Source organism: Ailuropoda melanoleuca, chromosome 9, assembly GCF_002007445.2.
Source record: "Ailuropoda melanoleuca isolate Jingjing chromosome 9, ASM200744v2, whole genome shotgun sequence".
In the NCBI taxonomy this organism is placed as follows: Eukaryota; Metazoa; Chordata; class Mammalia; order Carnivora; family Ursidae; genus Ailuropoda; species Ailuropoda melanoleuca.
The window spans coordinates 45,711,036-45,737,656 of NC_048226.1; the positions used below are offsets into that span (position 1 = coordinate 45,711,036).

General features: G+C 37.2%; 1 protein-coding gene across 4 annotated transcripts in view; it reads right to left on the reverse strand.

The window, feature by feature from the left end:
* Nucleotides 1-26,621, reverse strand: part of STAU2 (staufen double-stranded RNA binding protein 2) — a 308,534-nt gene that overhangs the window by 110,387 nt on the left and 171,526 nt on the right. For all 4 annotated transcript variants that reach the window (XM_019807357.2, XM_034668202.1, XM_034668204.1 and 1 more), the window contains one exon: nucleotides 8,344-8,651. In XM_019807357.2, coding sequence (XP_019662916.2) covers nucleotides 8,344-8,651 — 308 coding nt within the window. The remainder of the gene's footprint in view (nucleotides 1-8,343; nucleotides 8,652-26,621) is intronic.

Below are 26,621 nucleotides of genomic sequence, written 5' to 3' on the forward strand. Positions count from 1 at the left end.
TTTTTTTTAAGATTTTTAAGAGAGAGAAAGCATGAGCAGGGGAAGGGGCAGAGGGAGAAGTAGACTCACTGCTGAGCGGGGAACCTGACATGCGGCTCGATCCCAGGACCCCAAGATCATGACTTGAGCTGAAGGCAGACGCCTCACAGACTGAGCCACCCAGGTGCCCCATAAACTTAACTACTTCTAGGCTTCAACTACATCTATATAAAGATGACTGTGTGTCCTATCCTTTCTTGCTGATCACCAGATGCACTTAGAACTGCCTACTGCACAACTTTATTGCAGGCAACTCAACTTCCACGTGTTTAAAATGGAACCCATCAACTTCCTCTAAGTTACCTACCAATACTAAACATAAAACCTTGCCTAAAACACGTCACATTCGTATTATCCTACTTTATTTCACTCACAAATTCTTGAAAAAATAGTCTCTATATCCTCAAATAGTCTCTACTTACTCTTCAACTTATGTGAATCTTGCTTCCACCTGGAACAGGCTAGTGAAAGCATCCCCGTAAAGACCAGCACAAGAGATCATTCAATTCTCTCAGTTGTACCTTGGACAAGTGTACCTCAGCCCCACTCCTCTATACCCACCAGCTTGGCCCTAATTCAATCGTTACTTCTCTCCTGGATTCATTCAAAACCATTCTAATTAGTCTTTTTTGCTACCAATCTTGTTTCTTTTTTGTCTAGCTCATGCTTTGTATCGCTGACACAATTATCTTTCTAAAATACAAAACCAATGTCACTACCCTTTTAAAAATAACTCCATGGTCTCTAACGGCTAAAATCCAAACTCCCAGCAACACATAGCTTCTCAGTCTCCCTGCAAGCCACTGCCACTTTGACTCTAAACATTTTCTGAAATACCATGTCCTTTTATGTCTTTGGTGCTCACCTTCTGCCTGCAATTCTTATTCACCTCAAAATTCTATGTGCTCTTTAAAACTTACTTCAAATGTCCCATCTGCTATACATTCTTCCCTAATTCCTTCAGTCAGAGCTGCTCCTTCCTATTTGTGATTCTTGACGTGGCTAACCACAGCTCAAGTGAACACTTACCAGGTTACCTTTATTATGGGGGCAGAATTACATGCATTATTTCATGCAGCATGCTATAAATCTTTGTTTTTTTATCAAACTGTTCTGTAATGTTCAAACACCCCTGGAGATGGGACTAATTTATGGTGTTGGCCAACCTTTCACATATTGGTTTTATTTACCTGTCTGTCCCCAACTTGATCACAGCTCCTCCTGTGCCCAGTGCTTGGCACACCACCTAGCATGTGCAGGTACTTATGAGTGCTGGCCCAGAGGGAATACGCAGATACTCCACTTCCTGTCCTTCAGTTAAATCAATTCCAGTATTCAATGGCCTCACATCTCCAGCCCACTTAACTTCATATCCATCTAATTCTTTTATATACTGTAATTATTGAAGACCGTCCATAATATAGTATCTATTTTTCTCTTAGTAAGATGTATTCAAGCTGTCACCATGTCATCTTCAAACAGTAGTCATTGTTTCCTCAAATGTCCCATATAGGACCTGATTCTGGACTTTTCTTATACTTAAAAAAAATGACAGTAATATAGATAAAAACATGTTGAAAGTTTTTCAAATATCCCTTATCTCTGACAGTCAAAGCTGCCTTTTGATGTGACCATGTTAAGATAGCAGAACTTTTCAGACCTAAGATCTGTCAGGGTTTAAAATTAACTATTAATTCTGCACGGGGAAATGGGTAAACTATATTACTAATAGGATGTTTTTACTTGTGTAGTCCCTCAAATGTGTATTTACATAATAAAATTTTATGTCAGAATAAAATCCACAGTTCCTTCCAGCTCAAGACAGTCAGAATTCTTAAATAAGACTTGTTTATGAGGGCTTAAATAAATTTATTAATGAAATCTATGACTAAACCAAAACAATATCTAGAAGACCATGGACCATCACCTACTCCTACTTACAGTCCTACTTACAGGGATCAATCTTCAAACACTATACAATAGTTTGTTTTAAAATAAAATAAAGATCTGTAGCAAAAAAGCAAAAATGTGCTGGGCATTTCTGCTTGTGTCTTAAGATAATGTACATAATACCTACATCACTATCTAATATATAATGAGTCAATGAATGTCATTTTCATTTCCTTGTTTACCCATGCATTTCTGATATAAAGCATGACCCTGCTATGTTAATTTTTCAGTGTGTAGAAATCCTTTCTGTGCAGTAATTCCACATACTGTTCTCTCTCTCTCAAGAATTGTCCTGGATGAGGAGAGAATACACATGAAATTTTAACCACTGTCACTAATGAAAAAAAAATCTTAGACATAGCTGAATGCCGGAGAGAGGGAAATAGATCATTCTAACATGACTTAGAATGAGCATTGGTATATTACTACTAGCCGGACATGAAGAGGCTTGATGGGTACTAAAATCAATCTTAGGTCACTAAGTAAAAATCATATCATTGCCAACCTCTTGTAGCAAAAGGAAATGTAGTTCACTTTTAGATGAAAAATCATTTCTTTTTCTTCAAAGACTTCATTTTCAAATGATTCCAAGTAGAATTCTTATGCAGAGCTGAAATCTCTTCTGATGCAAGCAGAGAAAGCTACAGATATTTCTACTTGGGGAAAGACACATAATGACAGCCATTTTTTTTCTGTACCACAGTGGCTCATTTTAGAGCCACATCAAAGTCACTGTGGTAGGAAAGGCTCTTTCTGTGTTTGTATATTACTTTTTCTTTGAAATATCTTATGTGTCTTACTATGTGTGTGCTGGTACATTAAGGATTAAGATGAATGTCTATGTCCTTCTGAGTTCCAGGCTATACTCTGCAATGATTTAGGGTGAAGTTAGTCCTGAACAGTTCATGCAGTAATAATGGACTATTTTACTCAAGACTTGCTTGATTCTTACCTGTATTATTGTTACTCATCACAGTATATGTTTATATGCATCAGGATTTCTTTCTTCCAATGAGAATTTTTCTCTATAGAGTTGGAAATTTCAGCAATATGAGTTGGTAATTCCACTGGTTTTTATAGAAGCCCAGTTATGTTACATGTAGTCTGCTTACCTTTGGGAGTTTGGCAAAGTATGTCAAATATAATGATAACAATATAATAAGTCAGTTTGCACGAACTTGGGTTGCCCATCTGAAGAACAAACCTGAGTTTAGGGTCACTGTAGTAAGACCAAGCCTTGGGGAAAGTTCAAATACCAAACCAAGCTCTCCAAGGTTTTAGAAAGTAGTAAAGGCCAAATTCAAGAGGGATTTTTCAAGAGTGAGTGCACATCTGAGCAGAATTTGGGCTCAGAAGTGACATAGTGATATGTTTCAAGGATAAATTTAAAATTGGGGAAGAAAATTTCTAAGTGGGAGAGTATATGTATATGCATGATTTCTTTCTCCATATTCTGCTTTTAGAAACTTACAAAGTTTAATTTACATTGCTCTTTGAAAAAAAATGAATCCCTCATTCTTCAAAAAAAAAAGGGGGGGGCAAATAGCCACTTTGATGATAAATATTTGGATTATAAAAAATGAGGTACAGGGAAATGTAAAAAAGGGAAAGAAAAAAGGTTGATTCTCAGATTGGCCAGCTACCTTCCGTACTATATTCTCAATGTAATCTATATTAAGGTCATATTGTTAAACTGTTATATGCCATATATGTTAAACAAATATTTAAAAGAAGCTTATAACTATAAGAGAAGCCTGCTATAATCATATTAAACGTCACAAAAGGAGACATATCTGTTGAAATGTATTGTTTGAATTATATTTGAAAAGAAAGTTTTTAATTTAAGTAGATATTTCAGTGCTTTCTACTGACATTTTCACCTTGCTGGAAATGGCACTAATATCTAAAACACAATAATAAAAAGCTCCTCCATGAAACACGCTTTGATTTTGAAAAATAAACTAATTATGGTTTCACTAAGACAACAACTGTTTCTTTATATTCTTCATATGGGAAAAAAAAAACCCTCATTTATAATATTTTACTCTGAAGGTTTCAAAATCAACACTGTTCAATGTAGGATGATCATAGAAAGGGACACAGAATAGCAAACTGAAATTAAATTTGTCTAGAAAGGATAATTTGCCAAAAGAATTCATTTTCATTTCCAATCAAATTACTTTTCTTTTTTTTTTTTTTAAAGATTTTATTTATTTATTCGACAGAGATAGAGACAGCCAGCTAGAGAGGGAACACAAGCAGGGGGAGTGGGAGAGGAAGAAGCAGGCTCATAGCGGAGGAGCCTGATGTTGGGCTCGATCCCATAATGCCGGGATCACGCCCTGAGCCGAAGGCAGACGCTTAACCGCTGTGCCACCCAGGCGCCCCCCAATCAAATTACTTTTCTAATGACTCATTTAAATAAAGTGTGATATTATGATTTGCAGGAAATATATATTTGGTCTTCAACCCTTTTTTCTGACACTAGCTCCTCAAACCCTTGGAACTCCCTAAGTATTGAAAGTGACAGAGTTGTATGTTAAGGAGGTGATTTTTGAAAGCATCTATGGATGGGAGCTGATTGCCACTGGAGCCAAAAATTGATGAGGGAGTTGGAACTTCAGTTGCCAATGGTCAATGATTTAATCTATCATGACTGTATAATGAGGCCTCCATAAAAGCCCAAAACGACAGGGTTCTGAGAGCTTCTGGGTTGGTGAACATATGGAGATGCTGGGAAAGTGGTACACCAGGAGAAGGCATAGAAGCTCTGTGCCCCAGCCACATACTTTGCCCTAGACATCTCTTCCATCCAGCTCTACTGACTTATATCCTTTCACAATAAACTGATGATTTAGTAAGTACAATTCTCTGAGTCCTGTGAGTTGCTCTAGCAAATTAATTGAACCTGAGGAGGAGGCTGGGGGAACCTCTGATTTATAGCTGGTCAGTCAAAAGTACAGATAGCAACCTGGGCTTGACTGATTTCTGATAGTTGGCGGGAGGTGGAGTCTCGCAGGACTGAACCCATGACCTGTGGGATCTGATGCTGTCTCCATGGAGACAGTATCAGAACTGAGTTGAAGTCTCAGACACCCTGCTGGTGTTCAGAGAATTACTTGGTGCTGTGTGGGAACCAACCCACCCCTACACATACACTAGAACTGGTGCAAGAACTAAATGACAAAGGAACTGCCTCTATCTAATTATACAAATCTAAATTTTTAGTGTCATTAGTATGGTAAAGCATATTAATGATATTAAAACTTAGAATAATGTAAATTATAACACAACAAAACAAAGTCTTCCACTTTGGTTCAAATGTACAGCATTTCAAGAATGTCTCTGCCATAATAATTGTCTTTAAAAAGCTGCATAGTTTTGGCATTGTAATTAAAGAGTATCAAGGTACATAACAAAGAACCTTGAAACACGTTGGTATAACTACAATTCAAATGAGTTTTTGTGAAAAGTGCTGAAGTTATAGAAGCATATGACAGGGCTGGACAAAATCTAAGGCTCACAGAACTGCTGACATAAAACTTCTCTTTCTAAAAAATAATAAAACAATAAGAACATTCAGGTTCTAAAAAAGGATAGTTAAAATGCACTCAATAAAACTTCAAAGAGACACATATTCATTTATGACAGGGATCCAAAAGCTTGCATCTAAAATAAGATAAAAACTTTAGGTGAGCCCAAGCAACGAGGAAAGAATTACCAAGAATGTGCAAGTGTGCAGTCACATTCTGCTCTGTGAAGTCAGCTTTATTAATAACTTTAATTGTATAATAATTTTAATTATTTTGTAGATTTAAGCAAAGGATGTGAGCTTAATACCTACATTCTAGTGAGCAAATAAGCTTTCTGTAATTTATAAATTTCAATTAAAGATTGGGTAATGAAAAAAATTTAAAAGTTAAAACAACTTAGCTTTCAGTACACTAATATATTTTTACTTTGTAATACAATATAGCTGTCACATACAATGGCTCGGATAGGCTTATGTCAAATTTCAATGGGCAAGGAAGGCCAAAGAAGGGTTTATACAATATTCAATAAGCAATAATATCTATTCAGTGTACAATAACAAAATAAAAAAAGTACTAACCTAGAAACACAGAAAAAGAATTTATTGTTTTTAAATTCCAGAAATAAAAATAACAGAATAGCATGTAATCCGTAACAAGCTGGCCCTATAATTTCTAAACTACAGTCTAACTGAAACATTTCAGAAAAGAGAAACAGTCTACATGTTTTTCTACCAGGTAAAGATACCTGAGAAAGTTACCTATAAAGAAATAGGCTTTAAAACTCTTAACTACAAAGAACCTTTTACTGTGACATTATGAAGATATGCTCTGTGCCTGATAGGACACTAAGCCATTTCCCACAAAGCTTCTGTTCACTGCTCAGCTGCAGTTTGCGATCTACCAGTGACACAGTATTTCACATCAATACCAAGCTCATTCCCCCCCAAAGCAGCAAAGTAATGTTTTAAAACCATCTGTTTATATTCATTAGTATGTAAAAATCACAGTACACAAATTTGGAAATGTTTAACTTGTCCATAAATAAGAGCATATTATCTTAGCACAAGCTTTAAAAAGAGGTCTGAGCAGTCAGCCCAATAATGGGGGAAACAGACTCTACATTTTGACTAAAGTAATTATAAAATTATAATTGTTATCAACACCAAGAAATAACAAATAAATACAAATTTAAAAAGTTAAGTAGCTCCTCTGGCAGCAAAATCACATCTACCATAATAACATCTCCAAGCAAAAAAATCAATTCAGAGCTTGAATGTATTTTGTGCTTTGTTTCTATAAAAATGCAGTGTTACTCTCAGACATTTCTAAGTAACTAGATTTGTAAGTAAGCAGTGAATTTCTTTTCATCACAGTTTATTTCTAGTTCATTGTGTGCAGATTATAGAACTAAATTATTAGCTTTTTTCCAGTACTTTAACTGTATGAATCGAGGTCTTTTAAACAGTGATTTATTGTCATTCTTAAGGTAAACAACAAAAACAAATTCTAAAATTTTAACTTTAAATTACGTGTTTAAAATTTCAGATGACAGAGCCAATAATTGGTAACAGCTTCTTCAATTTCATGTTAATAGTCTAATTAAAAACACTAACGATTACCTGGCAATAGATTTGAAAGAATCGGGTTTCTGTGAAGGCAAACAAAAAAAACATGCAAAATACCTGCCAAAACACATGATCTTCTTTCTGATTTTATATCTAAACTTGTAAAATATTTATAAATACATGATCATTCTACACAATACAAAGCTTCTAGAGCATTTCTAAAGGAAATTACAGTTTTTGGTCTTAAGGAATAAGACTAAGATGGAAAAGGGGATGAAAACAGTGAAATCTGAGGGTGCAGTACACTCTTTCTACACATGAGCACGCGGCTGTTCATCCAGTCCGGTCAGCGATTACAGTTCAGTACGTGATTTTCAAGGCAACTAAGAAATCCGAACACAGGTATTTCCTCTTCCTAGAGTTAACAATTCTTTTAAAAGCTCTATCCAGAAAGGACTGTTGGGTGGGGTTTTTTTGTTTTTTTTTTTTTAAGGGAACAAAGAATAAATAGGGGAAAAAAGTTTCCATCCCCAAATTCATATACACAAGTTCAGTGAGCTGTGAGCTAGAGTCAGACTGACCGTGAAACAAAACTGTTAGTACCATGAGACAGGTGCCACCCTAGACAGTTCAAAACATGATCCACTACAACAAATACATGTTTTTATGTCTCAAACAACTAGAAAGTATGTCATTATTGTTCTAAAACCATGTTTAATTAACTCCTAAGATTAAAATAGAGTTCTAGGATGTTGTACCTTCAATGTATACCTGAATCATTACTAGCAATAGAATGCCAACTTCAAAACTGCTATGAAGTAAAATCATTTGAAAAACTCAGCCTTATTGTAAATGAGGGAGAACTTAGTGCTAAATACTAATAGCAAATGTATGAAGGCAGAATTTTTGTTTGTGGAAGACAGAGTGAGGAGTTAAATGCACCCAACCAAGACCAACTGGAAGAGAGAACAGAAAATTAAAAATATTTCAAAAAAAAAAATAATAACAATAAGAGGAAGAAGGAAAATGGAGGAGAGCCAGGCAGCAAAAGATGAATGGATAGAATGAAAATAAAAGAAAATGAGGCACGTACATATGGCTCTCTTTTTTCTGACCTCTGTGTTCCTAATACTTTACAATGTAAGTGGCATATAGGTCACACTAGCAGGCAAGGATGAGCTTTCTGATGGATAGAGATGAAGGATTTGGGGCTAATGAATTTGTTTTCTTGTTTTGTTTTTGCTTTTAATTCATACCTGAAAGCCTTGAATCCTTGCTAAATATTCCAGTTGTTTTGAAGGTTGTACTGGAGAACAAGGGGGAGTAGGAGAACTTCCTTTTAAACCTATGGCTTCAGCTGTAGGAGATGTTCCATTCATTAGGAGTTCCCTGGCAATTGTAGCTGAACTATTCGATGTGGGAGATATACTGAAGAAAGAGCTTGAGGGTTGGTTCATATCTTTGGGTGACAAATAGCCTAGAGTAGTGCCAGAGATTACTTTGTGGCGGCTGGCTTCCATCTCTTGATAAACATCAGGAGACAAATGAAGAATTCCTTTTGGAGCTATAAATAAAATGAAGGAACACTGTAATTACCTTTAAAATAATTAAAACAGAAACATGTTATAGCATTATTAACTTAATGATTTTAAGTTAAAATCACTTGGTTTAGTAACAAAGCAGTAAGAAACACTGTCAATTAAGCAACTTCCTTATAGGTGCCGAGGCAACTGCAGCCTCAATTTAGATGTGAATAACATGCTTCAATATTCCCAAAGCAGAAGTTTAAAAAGATCAGGAATGTGCTGGGTCTTCAACCTGCAATTTAATGATTTATCATCTCATAAAGAGACATGAAACCCCTAACATATGCAGTAATTTAGAAATAGTAAGTAAAATGAAGGCTGAATCAGTCCAAATCATCTGAGGTACAAACTCATATACCTGATGGCCTACAGGTGCTCTTCTCCCCATAAGGGTGTCCCACAGACAACTCTAACTCATGAACATTTCAAAAAGTGATAGAGTATCTTCTTCCCAAAACTAGCACTGTCTCCTATCTTGCTCATCTCATTATGATACCATCTATCTGCTCAGTTGTCCAACCAACACTTCTGACAACCATCTTTGATTCTCCAATACCTAAGCAGTTACCATATCCACTCTAGAATTTGTCCCTTCATCATCAAGTGTGTGAGTTCAAGACAGACTATGAGCAGGTTCTGATACCAAGAGGAGTGAGCCTAGGGCTCTGTTATCAGTTGGTGGGGTTGTAAACATAAAAAAGAAGCCCTTTCCTTTGACTACCATTTGTCTCAGAGGTGTTTCAAACTGCATTTCACACTGCATGTTCTAATGTCTTTGGATCAGATATTAGCAACTCTGAAATCATGCTATCTTTTAAAATTATTGAGAAATCACCACTGTTGGAGAATGTGCTCTGACAGACACAACTTAATTCTCATGCTCTTGCCTCCCTTTCCCCTACCATTAACTTTCTGATTCAAGGCTTCAATGTTTCTCACCTGGACTACTGTAACAATCACTAAAAGATTTCATTGCTGGGCTCCTGGGTGGCTCGGTTGGTTAGCCGTCTAACTTCAGCTCAAGTTATGATCTCAGGGTCCTGGGATGGAGCTCTGCATTGGGCTCCCTGCTCAGGGGGGAGTCTGCTCCTTCCTCTACCAACCCCCTCCTGCTTGTGCTCTCTCTCTCTCAAATAAATAAACTCTTTTAAAAAAGGTTTCACTGATGCTAGTCTCCCTGGTGTCCATTTACCCAAATGTCTATAACACAGCCCCAAATAAAAGTGTTCCATGCCCTCTCTCGCTGGCTGTCTCTATCTCTGTCGAATAAATAAATAAAATCTTAAAAAAAAAAAAAAAAGTGTTCCATGATAAATAAACCTAGGAAATAATGCAAATGATCTCACATACACACACCCTTACCTTCTGGAGGATTAAAAATGCACATTAGCGTGGCAAAGACTGAGAAGTTCAGAACAAAAATCTATTCAACTTGGTTTAACCCAGGACTTCACAAATTTATTTTATCCAATTTAAAAAATTTTAATTCTAGTATACTTAACATACAGTGTCATATTGGTTTCAAGTGTATAATATACTGATTCAACAATTCTATATCCTAGTGTTTTACATAACATTAATAACAACTAACACTTTGAAAAATGCTAAGGCTAGCCATTTTCTTACTTTCACGTCTTTTCTGGCTTCCCATCACTATACTATTAAATCCAAACTCCTTGGGATGACAATATGAAGCCCTTAATCATCTGGCTCCTCCTTATATTTCTACTTTCATCTAAATTCTTCATGAAGGGATGCTTGTGTGGCTCAGTTGGTTAAGCATCTGCCTTCGGCTCAGGTCATGATCCCGGGGTCCTGGGATCAACTCCCGAATCAGGTTCCTTGCTCAGCGGGGAACCTGCTACAGCTCCCCCGACTGTGCTCTTTCTCTCTGACAAATAAAATCTTAAAAAAATTTTTAAAAAATTCGTCATGAAGATCCCATGCTCCAGTTATGCCGATATATTCACACCTCTTCCAAACTCCACGTTGTTTGATCCCATCACATCTTTATTCCTATTGTGCAGTCACACATACACCCGCACACACATAGTTAAGCTCTCCTATTGAGAGGTTCCAGGCACTGTGCTAACCAATACGGTCCTGACCTCCGGTCAGGCTCAGTCTGTTGGGGGAGGAAAATGAAAGGGATAATATAACATGGTAGGCGCCTCAGTAAAGATGGATCTAGAGAGCAGTGGGAATGGGAAAGAAGTACTAGGAGCTCAGGAAAGGCTTCTTGGACATGACGCTGACAGCGGAGAATATAGAAGAATAAAGCCAAGGAGGAAGAGAACTGAAAGCAGAGAGACCAAGGCAGGTAGGACCAGCAGAGTGCGTGTGCCAGAAAACCTTGGGCAGTTCCTTAGCACTAGGGCATGAAAAGAGAGGTGGGAACTGCAAAAGGTTAAGGTGGAGGTAGGCAGGGGCCAAGCTCCAGAGACTTTATCCTGATAGCATCAAAACATAAGACAGTTTTTTTCATAATTTAGCTCAAATTATTTTATGCCTTTGTGTTAGTTTTATAATCAGGAAAAAATTTCAATAAAAATATTAAAAGAAAACACACATCAGAAAAATACAGACAAATCTCATTCATCAGAGGAAACTACTATTAACATTTTGCTTTGAAGATACGCTTTTAGTCTTTTTCTCGTATGAACTTTTTTGTCGTTGAGTTGAAAAAATATGTTAAAACACAGGAATACCATATGATCCTGTTGTTTATAAAACAATATACTTCTACTACTAATATTAAGGCATAATATTTCATTACATGAATTATTTCCTTAAACAAGTCCATATTGTTGGACATCTAACTTGTTTCCCAATTTTTGTAATTATAAACAACATAGTAATGAACATTTCTGTTTTTAAATCCCTGTTCACAAGAAAATTCATTTCCTGAAGTTAGAAGCAGAACTGCTATTCAAACAATATGCATTTTAGGTTTTTTTGACATTAACAATTTGCTCCAAATTGATACAACTCCAAAAAAGCTGTAAGAATTTCACACTCCTATATTAATAATATGAAAGTGCCTTTTTTTTCCTATTTTGGTATTGGATATTATTATTAAACAATCTTTGCCTCTGCTTTCTGTATGGATAAGTGAGAAGATTTTTAAATAATACCCAATACCAAAACAAGAAAAAAGGTACTTTCAGCCCCACCCCCTGACCTCTGGGGAGTGGAGAGGAGCTAGAGATGGCCCACTGGCTGATATAATCAACCTTGCCTATGCAATGGAACCTCCATACTAAACCCCTAAATGATGAAGCTTGGAGGGCACCCGAGTTTTTAACATATTCACATGCTGCGAGGGTGGTGCACCCCAATGCCAACTGCTGTGCTCCAGAGCCTTTTGGACCTCACCCTATGCACCGTATCATCTGGCTGTTCATTTTATATCCTTTATAAATAAAAACAGTGAATAGTACATAAAGCATCTGCCTAAGCTCTGTGAACCATTCTAGCGAATGATCCAACTTAAGGAGGGGGTTGTGGGAACTCCCTAAATTGACAGCCAACTGGTGAGAAGCAGAGGTGGTGGCATGGAACTTGTGACTGGCATCTGAGTGGGGCTGTCTTGTAGGACTGAGCCCTGATCTGTGGGGGTCTATGTGACTTCTGGGTTGTGTCAGAAATGAGCTGAACTGTACGACATCCAACCGGTATCTGGAATATTGGAGAACTGGTTGGTATGGGAGAAAAAAATCCTCATATATCTGGTGTCAGAAGTGCTGTAAGTAAAAACAGTTCATATGTCAAAATTGATCAAACTGTAGACATTCTGTGCAGCTTATTATACTTCCGATTATACCTCAATAAAGTTGTAAAAATATCTGCCAATTTGATAATTGAGAGGTCTTACTGGTTTTTGTTTCTTCATGAGCTGCATAAATACCATATGTAATTCTTATTTAAAGAATAATTTAAATGTTATGACTCTAAATTCTACACTCAATTTAAGAAATCAAGAAACTAACAGCATTACTCCAGTATTGTTATTACACAGCAGTAATGGGCTTGCCAATAACAATATTATAAAGCAACACAACTGCTCCCTCAACACTCCAGAGAGGCATTACATCACAGTGTAAGAACTCATGCAGAGTTCAGGCTCCTTTATTCTACAGTAAAGCCTGAGTTGACTGTTCTTCATGAATAAAGAAGATTCCTTTCTACAGAGCTCAACTAACATAATAGTTGTTGAAAGACTCTAAAGACACATGTGGATTTCGGTGGTCAACTACCGAATGGTTTTTAACTTGAATATTGGTAACAGAGTGTATGCATTGGTCACAATTCATTTACGTTCTTCCTGTTGTAAATTTAAGTAGCTTTTCAGTAGGGTAAAGACATGAAAGTAGAATCAAAGAGTAATTTAGGCTATACATATTTAAGGACTTTAACTTATTTTGCCAGTTAGGCCTCCTGAAAAGCTATACCAATTTATACTTCTAGTAGCAGTATGTGACTAGACCTGTTTTCTCATTCTTCTGTTGAAACAGGTTTTAGTTATTCTAAATAATTATTGGCACTACAATATTTCATTGTTATATTGATTTACACTTATTTAATTACTGTGCAGGATAAACTCATGTAACCACCTTAGGCCTGTGCCTTCTTTTCTGTTAGTTTGGACCTCAGTTTTGCTCATGGACTTCAAATGTATTCCCCTTGCTCAAGCCTATTACATCCTACTATATTCAAGCTCTCTCCGAGGATGTCCTTAACCCATTTTCCCATCATCTATCTTCTGTCCTTGACTTTGCCTTTAATACTCTCATGTTGGTACTACTGGTCTGTAACCCCTGTACACAGCTACACTCTAGACACAACACTGGCATTATGCTAGCCCTTTAAATGAAGTGATCCCACTTAATCCCCCACAACAACCATATGAAATGGGCATTTTTATTTCCCTATATTAGAAATGAAAAAATTGAAGCATGGAACTCAGCCAAGGTCATATGGATAATACAAACCAATGCTAGAATATGACTCCAAGTAGTCTGTCTCTCGAGCCAGGAGACCTGAACATTACATTAAATGGCCTCCTGAAAGAACAAGTAGGGAGCTAAGAGCAATGCCAGGCCAGCTCCAAACACCTACGTTTAATCCAGGAATTAAACTCCGTGCCTGGGGTTAGCCCAGGGTCGACTCTAGGGCTGATCCATGTCACCGTGGGTGCCCCTAAACACTCCGGAGATTTCCTCACCAAAATCTCCCTAACATATGGATGTTCAAACAGGACTTTGAAAGCCCAAACTTGCCAGCAACTGTGATATCTTACAAAATGAGTAAGGCTGGGCCACTGTGCCCATTTTACATTTTTTTCCCATTAGGTTTGTGCTTCTTTCTAGTGTGTATGCGAACCTTCTGGTTCACGCAGAACCTCCCGGAGCCTCTTCATGGAGCTCTAGTCCTTACTGGAAGAGCTGCACAGGACATTCTGAATCAAGATCTCTTAAGAGGTTTTATCACATGTGCAGATAAGCAAACTCAGGAGAACCTTGCCTTCCAATGTTCAATAACGTCCTAACTCTTTGAGAAAGGCTGAAGAACATGAGTGTTAACGAGTAGTTAAGTGGTATCAGGGTATCAGAACAACAGGGCAAGCCAAGATAATGCAGGGTAAGAAAGATGATGTTATTACACTGGTGCAAATGGTTAATGCCAGTCTATGAGGAAGGATTTCTCTGCAAGTCCATGGAATGAATACATAGCTATTTCTTAGTAAAATCAGTTTGTCACTTTTTATATTAAAGCTTTGCATTTTTTGAATTTTTGTCACAAAACTGTTGGACTAAATTTTTTTAAATAAATACTCAAATACCTAATACTACTCAGGTCTCCTTTTGCCACAGTGAGTTTTACATAACAAAAAAATCATAATCCACATAAAATAATTTTTTAAGTGAGACAAGGAGCAGAATGGTGCGATGGCAGGTTCCTCTGATGGAAATTTAGCACATGTGGGTAGACTCTGTTTCTACTGAGATACCATCATGGACAATTCACCAAATATTAATAATAAAGTCAATTATTTGTGTATGTTTTGAAAACTGATGCCTCAGATTTTTATTCCTTCTTTGATCAGAAAGAGTATTTTGTTGGGGCACTTGCATAGCACAGTGGGTTAAGCGTCCGACTCTTGGTATGAGCTCAGGTCCTGACCTCAGCATTGGGAGATCAAGCCCCGTGTCAGTGTCCACACTCAGCACGTAGTCTGCTTGAGACTCTCTCTCCCTCTGCTCCTTAACCTCACCCCCTGCCGATCTCTCTCTCTAAAATAAATAAATAAATCTTAAAAAAAAAAAGAATATTTTGTTTAGTGCTACCTGTTCTGCTTCCTGATTAGCACCAATTATTTTAAAGCACCCCTCAATTTTTTGAACTGGTTGTCTGAGAAGTTACTTGGTTGCTACTGGCAAAATTAATTCCCAATGAGTTTTGTTTTTTAAAATCTCTTGTCCACAGTTTTAAGTGGTGGCGGGGTATAAATATGTTATGTGGCTGCTCTTCCTGTTGATAAAGAAAGGTAAGTCCACCCTGCTAGCATTTGCTGCTCACTGAATTTCCCTTGTGTGTCCTGATGGTGGTAACGTCTCTTGTCATCATTCTAATCTGCTCAATAAACCTTATCTTTAAAGTTTCAGAAACAAACTATAATTCCAAAAAATCTTAAAACCTGGGAAATGGACTGCTGTTTCAAAACCAGAAATCTAAATCTGAGAAAAGCATGAGCAACGACATGATTTATCAGTCTTACAATGATTTTTAAAAATCATCTCTATGAAAATTCAGGAAATCCAAGTAAGGTCTATATTCGACTTCATTGTATTGTACCAGTATCAATTTCCTAGTTTTGTTAATGTACTGTAATTACATAAGATGTCACCATTGGGAGAAGCTGACTGATGGGTACATGTAAACCCTCTGTACCACTTTTATAGCTTTAAAAAGTTGGAAAAACCCAATTATAAGAAAGCACTGGGTTTTTTTTTTAATTTTTTTAAAAAGATTTTATTTATTTATTTGACAGAGAGAGACAGCCAGCAAGAGAGGGAACACAAGCAGGGGGAGTGGGAGAGGAAGAAGCAGGCTCCCAGCGGAGCAGGGAGCCCGAAGCAGGGCTCGATCCCAGGACCCTGGGATCACGCCCTGAGCTGAAGGCAGACGCTTAACGACTGAGCCACCCAGGCGCCCCTAAAAAAGCACTGTTATATTGCTCTTGGCCTCTCCCTCAGTACAGAGATCCTAGAACAAGATCCTGCTGAGACATCAAGATAGGAAGGACAGTGGCACCAGCACTAGATGTGGCCCTGAGAACAAGCAGGGCTGGCACTGTCAGGGCCTGCTCATTGAGTCTGCAGCTTTGACCACGGCCTCTGCCTAATGCATAGTCCCTGGCTTCCAGGCTCTGGCCTAGAGGCTGGTATTCTTTCTTTCCCAGGGAAGCTCAGGGCCATTTATTAGATGAGCACATATGCAGCCAAGAAGGAACCACTGGACCACCATGGTCCTCCTCCTGGAGTGCACGGACAGTCAATCCATCCTCTGCATGTTCTTTAGCTACTAGGCTGACTGGATCTTGGAAATTTCCACTTCTGGCAAACTATAAGAGACTCTTAACTCTAGGAAACAAACTGAGGGTTGCTGGAGGGGAGGTGGGTGGGGGATGGAGTAAATGGGTGACGGGCATTAAGGAGGTCACTTGATGTAATGAGCAACGGATAAATCACTAAATTCTACCCCTGAAACTAATAATACAGTGTATGTTAACTAAAGTGAATTTAAATTAAAAAAAATGAACAAATCTCCATTTTCTGCTGCCCTGTTGTTGAGATACAATAGAACAGGGTGGTATTTCTCCCATTCCATACACCTCAGTATCAACCTGTCTTCCAGCTGAGGCTCAAGGGCCCCTAGCTCTGGCTAATTTTTAAGTCAAGTATAAACTATTTAGGAGGAGACAAAAACCAATTAATGCAAAATTTGAAAGAAATTCTTCTGCAAAGCAAAATAAAAGGGAAAATGTTGGCTAAAAGCAATACAATGAAAAAATAAAACAGGTTAATAATTCGTCAGAAGTTTGTTTTTAATTTTTTTTTAATATTTTATTTTTTTGAGAGAAAGAGAGAGAGAGAGCAGAGGGGGAGTGAGAGGGAGAAGCAGACTACCCCGAGCAGACAGCCAGACGTGGGGTTCAATCCCAGGACCCTGAGATCATGACATGAGCCAAAGGTAGGCACTTAACGAACTGAGCCACACAGGCGCCCCAGAAGTTTCTTTTTTAAGGTCAATTTCAAAATCAGCTTGGAAGGTAAAGTTCTCTTAATCAGCAAACATTTGATCACATCTCACATTACAGATGACACTGTAGCTGTTCTGTTAAAGAAACAGCTACATTGAAAAAGATGTCATTACTGAACTAATGAATAAAATGATATATTTTAATGTGCTCACAAAGCATAACTTAAATCAGTTGGGGGAACCAACCTTGTTCTTGCCCTTAGAGTTGGACAGCACTAATTTTATTAATTTGTGCATTTTATTGGTCTTTTCTCTTTTTTCTTTCTTTTTTTGGGAGGGCGGGGGCTACATTTAACATGATATATGTGAAGTCATTAACTTGGTGAATGCATATGAATTAAATTACTGACAGAACTTGTTGGCAAGGTAGGAAAGTCTTCTGGTGAGCAGAGTACCAAGAGGGAAAAGAGCTTAGCAAAGCCGTGAGCCACAAAAGGTGGGATCCCAGGGAGAGGCCTGAAAGGAGGCCGTGACACAGCACCCAGCACACCTCAGGGGGACTGTGCCTTCATTATTTCAGCTGTGCAATGGGGAGGAGGGGAACAACAAAATGATAAATGATAACTTTTCCTTTAAAACCTAAAAACAAACAGTAACAGCAACAAAAGGTGTTTTTGAACTTTTTTTAAAAACAAATTTTAAATGAACTGGGAAATGCCTTTGGAAAGCTTGTTGCACTGCTCAAATGTCCACTATCTTAGCGAAGGAAAGGAGCTAGTCAAGAGTTTTCAAACCCAGGAGCTGAACTGGGTTTTTTTTTTTTTCCTTTAAAAAAGAAAATTTAGAAATAGATGATGACAAAGGATAAGGACCTGAGTATGGTGAGTAAATTCACAATTCACCTTAATAAAGTCTCAGCTGGCTTATGTAGAAGAAAGCTGCTCAAGGCTCAACATTTTCAGTAAAGACAGAACTGTGAATATTTCTACTAAGACAAAACTTATACTAAAAATGAAGTTTGAAAGCAGCTTGTGAAGATAATGAGCCATGTTCAACTATTCATTTATTTAAATGGCATTAAAATGTTGCTGATAACTAATGAAGCATCAAACTTTACATCGGAATCTGGGGATGTACTGTATGGTGATTAACACAATATAATAAAATAAAATTTTTTAAAAAAAATGTTGCTGATAAAATAAAGATCATTAGTTATTTTTCTTCATAGAAAAAATCCATTAGCGACTATTTCCTTAAAACTGCAAAAAAAAAAAAAAAAAAAAAAAAAAAGAAGAACAACTGAAAAACAGATTATATAAGCCCTCCGTATGATACAAACGACCAATCTCTCAGCAGGAAGAAACACATACTGAAAGAGCTGTCTACTGCAACAGCCCCGCACTTTGCACCACACTATTCCCCTGCTAGCACCCCAAGCATCTGTTCCAGACAGCTCATAAAACAATAATAATTATAGATAAAACTCACACAGTCCTTACTAGAAAGCAAGCTTTGCATGTATTAGCTCAGTAATCCTCACAATGACCCTCTGTCACAGGAATTATGATTATCTCCATTTTTACGGTTGAAGGCCTTGAGGCACAGTAAGGTCATGGTGACCTCTCAAAGTTACAGCCAGTAAGTGGCAAGCCTTGGGACTGCAACTAGGCATCTGGCTTTGGAGTCAGCACGTGTAACTACCATTCAATCAGTAAAACAAATATAAAACCAAAAACTATTATTCTTTGCATCTGTATGTTCAAGTTCTGTGCAAATGAATCTTGAATATTCTAACACCAGAACAGAGAAAAGAAACTGTCAAAATATTGAACTTAATATGAGGTGTCTCCTATTTTTTATTTCAAACTATTTTCTACGCTCAATGAACCAGAGTCTCACTCAAGTAGCATAATAATAGAAAACATAGATAGGAGCCAGGCAAAAGTTACTTTAAAAAAAAAAGAAAAAAGATTCACATTGTGAAACTACTGTTTGGGAAGACATTGAAAAATAACGTTCTGTGCTCATCCAGCATCATAATTCTTTGTTGTGAGAAAGTAACTTCAAGTATTAGGTTAACATAACAGAAAAAACCATAGCTTTAGGATGAAAGAACTTAATCCATGTAACACTTTCTTTTAATTCTCCTTATATGATACAAATTATGATTTAATCTATTACAAATTAGTCTATGTATTACTCAGAAAGTTGTGAATGATTCTGTACTATTATAAATAAAAATGAGCTGACTGGAATTATATAAATATTAAGTAACACCTAATTTTAAAAATTGCCTTGCAAAAATAACAAGTTCATTTTTTGAATAGTCTAGCAAGACAGAAAACTTAGACAAAAACTAATTTAGTTCAGCCAAGCACACACAAAAAACTGCTGTCCTACTCTTACCCATGATACCAAAGGCCAAGTTGGGAGCCTAAGCTTTTACCCCCAACAAGCTATAACCAGACTTCCCAACACCCTCACTGTGGTAGCATTACAGAAGGCCTAGTAGGGAGCTGGGACCCCACCCTATAGCATCAGTGGAGATCACAGGAAAGCCTGGACATTTACCCTACCCCCACCCAGCAGTAATGAGACGCTCTTTCCTCTCCCTCCTAGAGTGTCATCAGGAGAGGACTAGTAGAGAGTCAGGACTTTAATCACCAACTAGCAATGAAAAGGTTATCTCTATTGTGGTGTCAATGAAGACTACATGCAGCCAGAATGTACATCCATCCTATCCAGCAATAATAAAGAGCCCGCCACCTTGGGTATCAATGGAGGTAGAAGGAGGAAACTGGACTTGTACCTGCAACTAACAATAACAAGGTGGCACCCCTCACTCCACATGCCAAGTTGTGCCACACACACACACACACACACACACACACACACCCCCCAACAGAAACAGGTTTATAAAAGATCTGGAGTCTCACAGTATAATATGAAAATGTCCAAGTTTCAATCACAAATTGCAAATCATATCAAGGACCATGAAGATCTCAAATTGAATAGAAAAAAAATCAAAAGATGCAAATATTTTAGAATCTAATGAAAATTTTAGAGCAGGCATGATAAAAATACTTCAACTAAGCAAGTAGAAACATGCTTGAAACAACGATAAAACAGAAAGCTTTGGCAAAGAGAAAGTTTCAGCAAAGAAACAGAAGATAAAAAGAAGAACCAAATGATAATTTTGGAACTAAAATACACAATAATTGAAATAAAAATCTTAGTGGATAGTTTCTTTCTTTTTTTTTTTTTAAAGATTTTATTTATTTATTTGACAGAGAGAGACAGCCAGTGAGAGAAGGAACACAGGCAGGGGGAGTGGGAGAGGAAGAAGCAGGCTCCCAGCGGAGGAGCCTGATGTGGGGCTCGATCCCAGAACGCTGGGATCACGCCCTGAGCCGAAGGCAGACGCTTAACGACTGAGCCACCCAGGTGCCCCTTAATGGATGGTTTCTCCTTCAAGTGAATGGAGGGAACAGAAGAAAGATTTAGTGAAGAGAAAGGTAAAAAGATAGAAGTTACCCAATATGAACAACAGAGAAAAAAAAATGAATACCTCAAGGATCAGTGAGACTATAACAGAAGATCTAAAATCTGTGCTTAGATTTTAGGAAGGGGGTGGGGCTGAAAAAGAACTGGAGAAATAGTGACTGAAAATGCCCCAAATTGAAAAGAGTCATAAACCTCACAGATTCAAAATGCTGTGTGAACACCAAGTGGGATAAACATAACGAAATCCACAAAAAACACATCATAATTAAGCTTCCAAAAACTAAAGACAAAGAAAAATAATCTTGAAAGCTGTCAGAAAAAAGCAAAACCTAACCTGAGAAAAACAATTCAAATGACAGTAGAATCTCATCCCAAACCATGGGTGCCAAAAGGAAATAGCACAATATTTATCAAGTGCTGAGGGGGAGGGGGAGTGGAAGTACTATTGACCCAGAATTCCATAACCAGCAAAAATATACTTTAGGAATGAAGGGGATAACGAAACATCCTCAGATATAGGAAAACTAAGACAATTTTCATCAGTAAACTCATGCTAAAAGAATGGCTACACCAAATCCTCTAGTAGAAAAGAAACAAAAAGAGAAGGAACCACAGAACACAAGGAAGAAGAAACATCTTCTAAGCAATAATATGGGTAAATATACTAGAATTTCTCTTCTTGGGTTGATTTTTGAATTATGTTTTCCAGACAAAGCAAAAATATACTTCTATCTGATGTCAGTCTAAATGTATATAGAGGAGGGGTGCTTGGTTGGGTGCCTGGCTGGCTCAGACAGTAGAGCATGTGACTCTCAATGCCAGAGCCATGAGTTCAAGCCCCATGTTGGATGTGGAACCTACCAAATAAATATACATATGTACGTACGTACGTATGTATATAGAGGAAACACTTAAGACAATTATGAACAAGAAAGGTAAATGGATATAAAGGGAGGTAAGATTTCTATATTTTATTCTAAAGTGTAAAATAACAATATCAGTAAACTGACATTATGATAAGTTTTATATATATAGTACCTAAGGTAACCACTAAAAAGGCTATATGAGATACATGCAAAACAGTCTAATCAAACTGGAATTCCAAAGAGTGATCAAGTAACCCATAGGAGGCAAGAAAAAAAGAAAACAACACCAAAAAAGAACAAATAGAAAAAATAAAATGGCAGACTGAAACCCTAACATACCAATAACTATATTAAATGTAAATGACCTAAATATATGAATTATAAGGAGACTGGCAGAGTAGATTAAAAAATATGACCCAATTACATGATGTCTAAAAGAAACTTCAAGTATTATAATACAGGCAAGTTAAAAGGAAAAGGAAAAAAGGTATATCTTATAAATATTAATCAAAAAAGAGTAGGGCATTCTACTTCCAAAAGATGACATGAGGAGAGCTATTAACCCACACCTATCAAACAACCATAACTGAAGAGTATTAATTTTAAAAAACTTTTTTAAGTTTCTGGAAATTGCTCTAAGTGCATACAGCAAATAAGACATTTTCCCATGGAATAAAAAATTTGGCTGGACTGTCCCCAGTTCTTAGGATGTAGCCTCTAAATCTTTGGAATTTCCTGAGTGATAGGAGTGTCTTTGTTATTCATGGGGGACCCCTTGGACCACATCAGAGTTTATGCTAACAAAATGATTCAAGATGGGTGATGGTCATGCAGAAAGACCAACTATGTGATTAGATGGTTGGAGCTTTGAATCAAATGATATCAGCCCAATTTCTGAGAAGAGGAAAAGAGTTGGAGACTGGTATCAACTTCATGGCCAATAAATGATTTAATCAGTTATGCCTATAAAATGAAAACTCATAAAAATTCTGGGCAACTCTAGAAACTTGAGTGAGCCCCCCTGGATGGCAATACTCTGTGCATATTACACATCATGTGTAGGGAGGATGATGCATCCTGACTTCACGGGAAAAGGACACCAGAAACTTTGTGTTTGGGAGCCTCCCAGATCTCACCCTATACATCTCTTGGCTGGTTCTGATTTGTATCCTTTTTGCTACACCAATATTGTAATCTTAGGTATAGGACCTTCCTGGATTCTGTAAATCATTCTAGTGAATTATCAAATCTAAAGGGTCATGAGAAGCCTTGAATTTATGAACAGTTGGTCAGAAGTGAGATTGGCCCTAGAAACCCTCAATAGCATCTGGTATCTGAAGTGAGGTCAGTCTTGTAGAGACCATGCCCTTAACCTGTGACATTTAGACTAACTCCAGGTTTTGCATCAGAAGTCATTACACTGAGTCATTAATCAAGAAAATCTAACAAATCTCAGTAAGAACAAGAATCAATGGCACTTGAGCCATGACCCATTTCCTCCCCCATAAGCAGCTAAGAAGACATTGATGGGGGCTCTCTTTCTCCTCAATCTCCTGTCAAGAAATATGGCATTTCACCAGGAAGGGAAGACTACTAAAATAGCTCATTTCCCCCAGCTCCAAGCTGCAAAACCTATTCCTCATATATACAGCCATGAAGTTGGGCAACGTCTTCTTCCATCCAGCTACCACTCATACAGTGAAGGCTCTACACAAGCACAGCAGGCTGAAAAATCTTGGGAACTGACACCCCTCTCCTCAATTTGCTCAGAGGAGGGAGGTTCATGTCAGGAAAGGCAAGCCAAGAGCAACAGAGCTTACCTCCCCTGCCCAACACTCTGGTCATAAAGCAGGGGTGTCACTCTCAGAGAAGTGACCACTGTCCCCATTCCCACTCCAGAGCATTGACTCAGAAATTATGCCCAGGGGATGAGGTAGTCCATAAGAACAGAGCTGTAAAGCTCTCCCAAAGGAAATGACTTTATTTGAAATGGATTGTGGGGAAGTTTAAGCCTAAGGGCACTCTTGAAAACATTGGAGATTTTGGTGGTTAGCAATTCACAGGAGTCTGCTAACTTTGTGAAAACAGCAGGAAGCTACACTGCAAACCTGTCAGTTTCCCAGAAAGAACCGGGGAAAGAGACAGCTAAGAAGAGTGCTCTTGGGGTCAAAACCTGAAATACTGGCCTCAGAAACTATTCTGAAAAGGGATCCAAACTTAATTGGATTGGAATGGCTGCAATTTATGCCCCAAGAAAATAGGGCTATAGCCAGCAATTAGTGGAATCCAGCAGCTGAGTGTTAAATCAACGAATGCAGAAAACTTAACAGAGATCAGACAGAGAACAAAACAGAACCCTACTAAATCCACTGTCATTCCATTTGACCTTGTACATGTTGAAGACTCCTTCTGAGAGGGGACATCAGAGGTTTCATACTGCAAGAGAAAAAGACTTCACAAATATAGTCCAGCTTTTCATCTAAGAATAGGAACAAGACAAGAATCCTCATTTTTGACACATCTATTCAATAAGTACTGGAAGTTCTAACCAGAGCAACTGGGCAAGAAAAAGAAATAGAAAGCACTCAAACTGTAAACAAAGAAGTAAAATTATGTCTGTCCACAGATTATATGATCTCACATGCAGAAAACACGAGAGATTCCGCAAACAAACTGTTAGAACTAATACATAAACACAGCAAAGTAGCAGGACATACAGTCAACACACAAAAATCAGCTGCATTTCTATACAAGCTATCTGAAAAAGATACCAGGAAAAAAATCCATTTACAATAGCATCAAAAAATACAATATTTAGAAATTCTCTTAACCAAGGAGGTGAAAATTTGTACACTGTTAATTATAAAACACTGCTAAAAGGATTAAAGAAGACACAAATAATTGAAAAGAGAACCTATGCTCGTGGATTATGAAATTTAATATTATTAAAATGTCCATACTGCTGAAACAATCTACAGATTTGATGCAATCCTTACCTAAATACCACTGGCATTTTTTACAGAAAAAAAAATCCTAAAATTCATTTGGAGTTACAAGATAGGCAAATCAATCTAGAGAAAGAAGAATCAAGCTGAAGGCACCACGCTTACTGATTCTGAAACATTACAAAGCTAAAGTAATCAAAACACTGGATGCTGGCATAAAAATAGACCAATGGAACAGAATAGAAAGCCCAGAAATAAATCCACACACATATGGTCAAGTGATCTTTGACAATGGTATCAAAACTACACCATGGGGAAAAGACAGCATCTTCAACAAATGGTGCTGGGCAAACTGGATATCCACAACCAAAGGAATGAAACTGGACTCTTATTTTACACCATACACACACAAAAAATCAACTCCAAGTGGATTAAAGATTTAAACATAAAACCCCCAGAAGAAAATGCAGGGTAGTTTCATAACATCGGTCTAGGCAATGATTTCTAGATATGATACCAAAAGCAGAGGCAAAAAATGCAAAAATAGACCAACTGGGACTATATTAAATTAAAAATCTTCTGTACAGAAAAGGAAACCATCAACAGAGTGAAAAGACAGCTTAAGGGATGGGAGAAAATATCTGCAAACCATGTATATTTAAGGGGGTAATACTCAAAATACATAAAGAACTCCTATAACTCAACAACAAAAAGACTAATAATCTGGTTTAAAAAATGTGCAAAGAAAGAACTTGAATAGACATTTTTCCAAAGAAGACATATGAATGGGTAAGAGGTATATGAAAAAATGCTTGACATCACTAATGATCAAGAAATGCTAACCAAAATGTTAATGAAATATCATCTCACACCTGGTAGGATGGCCAGTACTTAAAAAAAAAAGGTAAATATTGATGAGGGAGAAATCTGAACTCTTGTACACTGTTAGTGGAAATGTAAAATAGTGCAGCCATTATGGAAAACAGTATGGAGATACCTCAAAAAATTATAAAAAGAACTACCACATGAAACAGAAGCACCACTTCTGGGTATTTATCCAAAAGAACTGAAAACAAGATCTCAAAGAGACTTTGCACTCCAATGTTCACTGCAGGTTTATTCACAACAGCAAAGGAGTAGAAATAATCTAATGTCCGTCAATGGATGAATGGATAAAGAATGGTGTGTGTGTGTGTGTGTGTGTGTGTGTGTGTGTGTATATATTATTTAGCCATAAAAAAGAAGGAAATCCTGTCATATGTAATAACATGCATGAACCTTGAGAGCATTATGCTAAGTGACATAAGCCAGACACAGAAGGACAAATACTACATGATCCCACATATAGGAGGTATCTAAAGTAGCCAAACTTACAGAAAACAGAAAGTAGAATGGTCACTGCCAAGGACTGGAAAGAAGGGAAAATGGGGAGTTGCTGTTTAATGAATACAAAGCTTCAGTCATGCACGATGAAAAAGTTCTAGAGATTTGCTCTATGACATTATGCCTACAGTTAACAATACTATACTGTGCATTTAAAAATTTGTTGAAAGGGCAGATCTCATGTATAACATGCTTTTAGCCACAATTAAAAAATAATAAAATTTAATTTAAAAATAGTAAATGGGAGGTGGGTGGGGGATGGGGTAAATGGGTGATGGGCATTTGAGGGCATATGATGTGATGAGCACTGGGTGTTATAGGCAACCGATGAATAACTGAACTCTACATCTGAAATTAATGACACACTATATGTTAACTAATTAAATTTAAATAAGATAAAAAAAACAGTAAACATCCCATATTCCAATAGTGAACAAGTGGAATTTGAAATTAAAAACACAATACCATTTACATTAGCACCCAAAAAATGAAATTCTTAGGTATAACTCTAACAAAATATGTACACAACATTTATATGAAGAAAGCTATAAAACTCAGATGAACAAAATCAAAGAGAACCAAACAAATGGAGAGATATTCCATGTTCATGGATTGGAAGACTCAATACTGTCAGTATATCAGTTTTTCCTAACTTGACATATAGATTCAATGCTATCACAATCAAAATCCCAACAAGTTATTTATAAATACTGACAAACTGATTCTAGAATTTGTATGGAGAGGCAAGAGCCCCAGAATAGCCAACACAATACTGAAGGTGAAGAACAAAATTGGAGGACCGACACTACCCAATTTCAAGACTCACTATAGAGCTACAGTGATCAAGATAATGCGATACCGGCAAAAGAACAAACAGATCAAAGAAGGAAAACAGAGAGCCCAGAAATACACTCCCATAAGTAAAGTCAATTCATTTTTGACAAAGAAACAAAGGTTGTACAGTGGAGCAAAGACAATCTCTTCAACT